At 40.3% G+C, this 8,657-nt stretch overlaps 1 protein-coding gene across 1 annotated transcript; it reads left to right on the top strand.

The window, feature by feature from the left end:
- Positions 1-6,316: 6,316 nt before the first annotated feature.
- On the top strand, positions 6,317-8,371 carry LOC105496933 (motile sperm domain-containing protein 1). Its single transcript, XM_011767567.2, has one exon. It carries the CDS (start codon positions 7,103-7,105, stop codon positions 7,742-7,744), a length of 642 nt encoding a protein of 213 aa, XP_011765869.1. The 5' UTR covers positions 6,317-7,102; the 3' UTR covers positions 7,745-8,371.
- Positions 8,372-8,657: the final 286 nt, after the last annotated feature.

Here is an 8,657-nt window from a genome sequence, read left to right as displayed (position 1 = left end):
GAATGTTCTTCCATTTGTTTGTGTCCTCTCTTATTTCCATGAGCAGTGGTTTGTAGTTCTCCTTGAGGAAGTCCTCTACGTCCCATTAAGTTATATTCTTTTATTCTCTTTGTAGCAATAGTGAATGGGAGTTCACTCATGATTTGGCTCTCTGTTTGTCTGTTATTGGTGTACAGGAATGCTTGTGATTTTTGTACATTGATTTTGTATCCTGAGACTTTGCTGAAGTTGCTTATCAGGTTAAGGAGTTTTTGGGCTGAGACGATGGGATTTTCTAAATACACAATCATGTCATCTGCAAACAGAAACAATTTGACTTCCTGTGTTCCTATTTGAATACCCTTTATTTCTTTCTCCTGCCTGATTGCCCTGGCCAGAACTTCCAATACGATGTTGAATAGGAGTGGTGAGAGAGGGCATCCCTGTCTTGTGCCAGTTTTCAAAGGGAATGCTTCCAGTTTTTGCCCATTCAGTATGATATTGGCTGTGGGTTTGTCATAAATGGCTCTTATTATTTTGAGATACGTTCCATCAATACCGAATTTATTGAGAGTTTTTAGCATGAAGGGCTGTTGAATTTTGTCAAAGGCCTTTTCTGCATCTATTGAGATAATCATGTGGTTTTTGTCTTTGGTTCTGTTAATATGCTGGATTATGTTTATTGATTTGTGTGTGTTGAACCAGCCTTGCATTCGAGGGATGAAGCCCACTTGATCATGGTGGATAAACTTTTTGATATGCTGCTGGATTCAGTTTGCCAGTATTTTATTGAGGATTTTTGCATCGATGTTCATCAGGGATATTGGTCTAAAATTCTCTTTTTTGGTTGTGTCTCTGCCAGGGTTTGGTATCAGGATGATGTTGGCCTCATAAAATGAGTTAGGGAGGATTCCCTCTTTTTCTATTGATTGCAATAGTTTCAGAAGAAATGGTACCAGCTTTTCCTTGTACCTCTGGTAGAATTCGGCTATTAATCCGTCTAGTCCTGGACTTTTTTTGGTTGGTAGGCTATTAATTGTTGCCTCAATTTCAGAGCCTATTATTGGTCTATTCAGGGATTCCACTTCTTCCTGGTTTAGTCTTGGGAGGGTGTATATGGCTGGGAATTTATCCATTTCTTGTAGATTTTCTAGTTTATTTGCGTAGAGGTGTTTATAGTATTCTCTGATGGTAGTTTGTATTTCTGTGGGATTGGTGGTGATATCCCCTTTATCATTTTTTATTGAGTCTATTTGATTCTTCTCTCTTTTCTCCTTTATTAGTCTTACTAGCAGTCTATCAATTGTGTTGATCTTTTCAAAACCCAGCTCCTGGATGCGTTGAGTTTTTCAAGAGTTTTTTGTGTCTCTATCTCCTTCAGTTTTTCTCTGATCTTGGTTATTTCTTGCCTTCTGCTAGCTTTTGAATGTGTTTGCTCTTGCTCCTCTAGTTCTTTTAAAAACCAGCTCCTGGATACATTGATTTTTTTGAACAGTTTTTTGTGTGTCCATCTTCTTCAGTTCTGCTCTGATCTTAGTTATTTCTTGTCTTTTGCTAGGTTTTGAATTAGTTTGCTCTTGCTTCTCTAGGTCTTTTTATTGTGATGTTAGGGTGTCGATTGTAGGTCTTTTCTGCTTTCTCCTGTGGGCATTTACTGCTATATATTTCCCTCTAAACACTGCTTTAGCTGTATCCCAGGGATTCTGGTACGTAGTGTCTTTGTTCTCATTGGTTTCAAGGAACTTATTTATTTCTGCCTTAATTTCGTTATTTTCCCAGTAGCCATTTAGTATCAGGTCGTTCCGTTTCTATGTACTTGTGTGGTTTTGAGTGATTTTTTTTTTTTTTTTGAGATGGAGTCTCGCTCTGTTGCCCAGACTAGAGTACAGTGGTGTGATCTTGGCTCACTGCAAGCTCCGCCTCCCAGTTCATGCCATTCTCGTGCCTCAGCCTCCCGAGTAGAGTAGTTGGGACTACAGGTGCCTGCCACCATGACTGGTTAATTTTTTTGTATGTTTGGTAGGGATGGGGTTTCACCTTGTTAGCCAGGATGGACATGATCTCCTGACCTCATGATCCGCCCGCCTCGGCCTCCCAAAGTGCTGTTGAGTGATCTTCTTAATCCTGAATTCTTATTTGATTGCACTGTGGTCTGGAGAGGCTGGTTTTTATGATTTTTGTTCTTTTGCATTTGCTGAGGAGTGTTTTACTTCCAATTATGTGGTCAATTTTAGAATAAGTGCTATGTGGTGCTGAGAAGAATGTTTATTCTGTTGATTTGGGGGTGGAGAGTTCTGTAGATGTCTATTAGGTCTGCTTGGTGCCCAGCTGAGTTCAAGTCCTGAATATCCTTGTTAATTTTCTGTCTCGTGATCTGTCTAATATTGACAGTGGTGTGTTAAAGTCTCCCACTATTATTGTGTGGGAGTCTAGGTCTCTTTGTAGGTCTCAAAGAACTTGCTTTATGAATCTGGGTGCTCCTGTATTGGGAGCATATACATTTAGAATAGTTAACTCTTCTTGTTGCATTGATCTCTTTACCATTAGGTAATGTCCTTCTTTGTCTTTTTTGATCTGTGTTGGTTTAAAGTCTGTTTTATCAGAGACTAGGTTTGTAACCCCCCCCCGCTTTTTAATTTTTTTTGCTTTCCATTTGCTTCATAAATATTCCTGCATCCCTTTATTTTGAATCTATGTGTGTCTCTGCATGTGAGATGGGTGTCCTGAATACAGCACACCAATGAGTCTTGACTGTTTATCCAATTTGCCTGTCTGTGTCTTTCATTTGGGGCATTTAACCCATTTACATAAGGTCAATATTGCTATATGTGAATTTGATCCCGTCATCATGATGCTAGCTGGTTATTTTGCACATTACTTGATGCAGTTTCTTCATAGTGTCGTTTTTCTTTGTATTTTGGTATGTTTTTGCAGTGGCTGGTACCAGTTTTTCCTTTCTATATTTAGTATTTCCTTTGGGATCTCTTGTAAAGCAGGCCTGGTGGTGACAAAATCCCTCAGCATTTGCTTGTCTGGAAAGGATATTATTTCTCATTTGCTTGTGAAGCTTAGTTTGGCTGGATATGAAATTCTGGGTTGAAATTCTTTTCTTTAAGAATGTTGAATATCGGCCCCCACACTCTTCTGGCTTGTAGGGTTTCTGCAGAGACATCCATTATAAGTCTGATGGCCTTCCCTTTGTAGGTAATCTGACCTTTCTAACTGGTTGCCCTTAACATTTTTTTCTTCATTTCTACCTTGGTGCATCTGACGATTATGTTTTGGGATTGCACTTCTCGAAGAGTGTCTTAGTTGTGTTATCTGTATTTCCTGAATTTGAATGTTGGCCTGTCTTGCTAGATTTGGATCATTCTCCTGGATATTATTATGAAGTGTGTTTTCCAACTTGGTTCCATTCTCCCCCTCATTTTCAGGTACACCAATCAATCATAGGTTTGGTCTTTTCACATAGTCCCATATTTCTTTGAGGCTTTGTTTGTTCCTTTTCATTATTTTTTTTCTCTAATCTTGTCTTCACGCTTTATTTCATTAAGTTGATCTTCAATCTTTGATATCCTTTCTTTCGCTTGATCGATTTGGCTATTGATACTTGTGTATGCTTCACGAAGTTCTTGTAATGTGTTTTTCAGCTTCATCAGATCATTTTTGTTTTTCTCTAAACTGGTTATTCTAGTAGCAGTTCCTGTAACTTTTTATCAATGTTCTTAGCTTCCTTGCATTGGGTTAGAACATCCTCCTTTAGCTGCAATAGTTTGTTATTATCAACCTTCTCAAGTCTACTTCTGTCAGTTCATCAAACTCATTCTCCATCCAGTTTTGTGCCCTTGCGCATGGAGTTGTGATCCTTTGGAGGAGAAGAGGCATTCCAGTTTTTGGAATTTTCAGCAGTTTTGTGCTGTTTTTTCTCATCTTGTTGGATGTATGTACCTTTGATCTTTGATACTGATGACCTTTGGATGAGGTTTTTGCGTGGGTGTCCTTTTTTTGATGTTTATGTTATTGCTTACTGTTTGCTATTTTTCCTTCTAACCGTCACACCCCTCTTCTGCAGATCTGCTGGAGTTTGCTGGAGGTCCATTCCAGACCTTGTTTGCCTGGGTATCACCAGCAGAGGCTGCAGAACAGCAAAGATTGTTGCCTGCTTTTTTTTTTTTCTGGAAACTTCATCCCAGTGGGGCACCTGCCAGATGCCAGTCAGAGCGTTCCTGTGTGAGGTGTCTGTAGACCCCTGCTGGGAGGTATCTCCCAGTCAGGAGACATGAAGGTCAGGGGCCCACTTGAGGGGCAGTCTATCCCTTTGCAGAGCTCAAGCACTGTGCTGGGAGATCTGCTATTCTGTTCAGAGCTGGCAGGCAGGAGCACTTAGTCTGTTGAAGCTGTGCCAACAGCCGCCCCTTCCCCTAGGTGCTCTGTCCCAGGGAGATGGGAATTTTATCTATAAGCCCCTGACTGGGGCTGCTGCCTTTCTTTTAGACACGCTCTGCCCAGTGAGGAGGAATCTAGAGAGGCAGTTTGGCCACAGTGAGTTTGCCGCGCTGTGGTAGCTTCCACCCATTCCGAACTTCCTGGCAGCTTCATTTACACTATGAGGGAAAACAGCCTATTCAAGCCTCAGTAATGATTAACTCCCTTCTCCTCACCAAGCTCAAGCGCTCCAGGTTGAGTTCAGACTGCCCTGCTGGCAGCGAGAATTTCAAGTCTGTGGGTCTTAGCTTGCTGGGCTTCATGGAGGTGGGACCTGCTAAGCAAGACCACGTGGCTCCCTGACTTCAGCCCTCTTTCCAGGGGAGTGAATGGTTCTGTCTCCCTGGGCTTCCAGGTGCCACTGGGGTATAAAATAAAACTCCTGCAGCTAGCTCGGTGTCTTCCCAAACAGCTGTCCAGTTTTGTGGTTACAACTCAGGGCCCCGGTGGTGTGGGGACACGAGGGAATCTCCTTGTTTGTGGGTTGCAAAAACCGTGAGAAAAGTGTAGTTATCTGGACCAGATAGCACAATTTCTCACGGCTTCCCTTAAGGGAAGGTTCGTGGCCCCTTGCACTTCCCAGGTGAGGCAACGCTCCACCCTGCCTCTGCTTGCCCTCCGTGGGCTGTACCCACTGTCTAACCAGCCCCAATGAGATGAACCAGATACCTCAGTTGGAAATGCAGAAATCACCCACCTTCTGTGTTGTACTCACTGGGAGCTGCAGACCAGAGCTGTTCCTATTGAGTCATCTTGCTAGATCTCAAAAGCTCTTTTTTATTTACCTACATATTTACCACTTTTGGTGTTTTCTGTTTGTGTAGATTTAGATTTCCATTAGGTATTATTTTTCTTATACCTGAAGGACTTCCTATTTCTTGTAGTGCACATTCTCCCAGTAATGAATTATTTCAGCTTTTGTGTGTCTGAAAAGTTGCAAAAGTTCACCTATACTTTTGAAAGACATTTCACTGTTACAGAATCCTAGGTTGGCAGCATTTTTTCTTTCAGTACTTTAAAAATGTTTCTTCACTGTCTTTTTTGGATTTCTTTGATGAGAAATCTGCTGTTATTCTTCCATTTGTACTTAATATAATTACTGACTACATAGGATTTACATCTGCCATTTTGCTATTTGTTTTCTATATGTCTTTTATTTCCATTACTGCCTTGTTTTATGTTATTTAGATTATTTTCTGTTGTACCTGTTTTGGAGATCCCCAAGACCAACTCTAGGACTCATAGTACCCAGAAGTCATTATATTCATGGTTATAGCTTATTACAGCAAAAAGATGCAAGGCAATATCAGCACAGGGAATAGGCAAATGTGGCACAGTCTGGAGGAAACCAGGCAGGTGCAAGCTTCCAAGAGTACTTTTCCAGTGGAATTGTATAGGATTCATTTAATTCCTCTATCTACAATTTGCAGGAACACATGTGAAGTGTGGTTTACCTGAGAGCTCATTTTAGCCTAATATTCAAGTTTTTTTAGTGGGGTTTGGTCACATAGGCACACAGTGCCTGCATGGTTGACTCCAGTTACCAAAACAGACCACCAGAAAGAAAACAGGTGTTCCCCATAAGTCACATTATTTTCAGACTATGTTTTTTTAAAAAAATTTTTTTTTTTAGTTTGAATATATTTTGGTGTACAAGTCATTGCTGGTTACATGGATAAATTGTATAGTGTTGAAGTCTGAGATTTTAGTAAACCCATCATTCGAGTAGTGTACATTGTACTGAATATGTAGTTTTTTAAAATCCCTTACTCCCCTTCCACCTTTCCCCTTCTGAGTCTCCAAAGTCCATTATTCCACTGTGTATGCCTTTGCATACCCATAGCTTATAGCTTAGCTCCCACTTATAACTGCTCCCACATACAGTTTTGGGTTTTCTATTCCTGAGTTATTTCACTTAGAATAATGGCCTCTGGCTCCATTCAAGTTGCTGCAACAGACATTATTTCATTCTTTTTTATGGCTGAGTAGTATTCCATGGTGTTGTATATGTAACACTTTTTTTTTTTGAGACAGGGTCTCACTCTTGCCCAGGCTGGAGTGCTGTGGCATGATCAGGCCTCACTGCAGCCACTATCCCCCATAAAGTGATCATCCTGCCTCAGCCCCCAGAGTAGCATGCGCCTCACACCTGGATTTTTTATTTTTATTTTTTGGAATTTTAGTAGAAATGAGGTCTCACTATGTTGCCTAGGCTAGTCTTGAACTCCTGGACTCAAGTGATCCTCCCACCTTGCCCTTCAAAAGTTCTGGGATTACAGATATGAGCCACTGCACCTAGCCTACTACATTTTCTTGATCCACTCATTGGTGGATGGACATTCAGGTTGGTTCCATAGTTTTGCAGTTGTGAATTTTGCTACAATAAACATATGCATACAAGTGTATTTTTGATATAATTAATTCTTTTTCTTTGGGTAGATACGCAGTAGTGGGATCGCTTCACTGAATGGTAGATCTACTACTTTTAGTTCTTTAAGAAATCTCGGCTTTTTTCCGAGGAAGCTGGTGTTGCCGAGATTGCCAAAATGCTTTGGAGTTTTTAACTGAATCTAAGAAAAGTCCAAAATAGATTTGAGACTGTAAAAACAGAAACTGCAGCAAGGGGGATTCAGTGCCAATGCATCAACAAAAAAGACAGCCAGAGTTAGTGGAAGGAAATCTTTCTGTTTTCGTGTTCCCCACGGAGCTCATATTTTATGCAGATGATCAGTCAACACATAAGCAAGTGTTGACACTGTACAATCCCTATGAGTTTGCCTTAAAGTTCAAAGTTTTGTGTACTACTCCAAATAAGTATGTTGTCGTTGATGCTGCAGATGCAGTAAAGCCTCAGTGTTGTGTGGATATTGTGATTCGTCATAGAGATGTTCGATCCTGTCACTATGGTGTAATAGACAAATTTCGTCTTCAAGTTTCTGAGCAAAGCCAGAGGAAGGCTTTGGGAAGAAAAGAGGTTGTTGCTACTCTTCTCCCATCAGCAAAAGAACAACAAAAGGAAGAAGAGGAAAAAAGAATAAAGGAACATTTAACTGAAAGTTTATTTTTTGAGCAGTCATTTCAACCAGAAAACAGAGCTGTCTCCTCAGGACCTAGTTTACTAACTGTCTTCCTGGGAGTGGTGTGCATTGCAGCCCTGATGCTGCCTACAATGGGGGATGTGGAATCGCTGGTGCCTCTCTACCTCCACTTAAGTGTGAATCAAAAATTAGTGGCTGCTTATATCGTAGGTCTTATCACAATGGCCATACTTAGAACATGAGCAAGGATTTCAGTTGACTTCTGAAGTAACTCTATCTTGAAAATATGAATGTGGACTGCCTTTTATCTCTATTTCACTCCATTAACATGCTACAAACTATTGAATGATTTCAAGTAATTGCAGATGTATAATATATATTTTAAATTATAATTTAATTTGAAGGACTGCAGAACATTATTTTACAGACAGCAAGGATGCTTCTGAGTGACACCTAGGAAATTATTTGAAGAAATTCTTTTTATACCTATACCTGTTGTGCAAGAGACTTTAAAACATTTGTTATTTGCTCACCTTTTTTTTCCAGTTCACTTTGATTGCTAGGGGTCATGTATGCTTCAAAGTTACAGGACTAAAAGAGCAAAGTGACCGGCTTAAAACTAAAATGACATTTATTCCCTAGCTACAAACATCAGCGTTATTATGTTAATCATACCTTACCCTCTATCATTATAAGCGGTTGCCATGGTGTTTCTAAAAGTAAGTGTTTTACCATTTATGTGTAGAGGGGAACAAAGCATAAAGTACTAAGGGATCATGCTTATCCTAGGGTCTCACAGAAGACAGGACATATTAATTTTGTGAATTACAGAATGGGTTGTGGTCCAGACACCAAGAATCATAGGGGATTTTTAAAGAAACCTAATGGAAGTAGGGTGACCTCTCTCTTTGGCCTAAGAGTTCTAAAGGAAAGTAGGCATCTGTTTAATTAGTTGGTTCACCCTGGCTTTACCTCTGGTTAATGCTTTGTGTTAACAGGAAGGAAAAATCACTTTATCTTTTCTTCTAAGCCCCTTCCCCGCCTGACTTGCCCAGACTGGGATTACCAGATACCAGGTGATTTATGTGGAGATGATTTTTCACCTTTAAACTCTAAGCCAAGTGTAGGAAACTCTTCATAGCTGTGTCGATTTTA

The sequence above is a fragment of the Macaca nemestrina genome, chromosome X (assembly GCF_043159975.1).
Source record: "Macaca nemestrina isolate mMacNem1 chromosome X, mMacNem.hap1, whole genome shotgun sequence".
In the NCBI taxonomy this organism is placed as follows: domain Eukaryota; kingdom Metazoa; phylum Chordata; class Mammalia; order Primates; family Cercopithecidae; genus Macaca; species Macaca nemestrina.
The sequence above is the reverse complement of the archived record's forward strand: the minus strand, read 5'-3'. Positions and strand labels throughout refer to the sequence as shown.

Bases quoted from the DNA above. Each gene is read 5' to 3' on its own strand.
- LOC105496933 (XM_011767567.2), top strand. From the start codon at position 7,103: ATGCATCAACAAAAAAGACAGCCAGAGTTAGTGGAAGGAAATCTTTCT.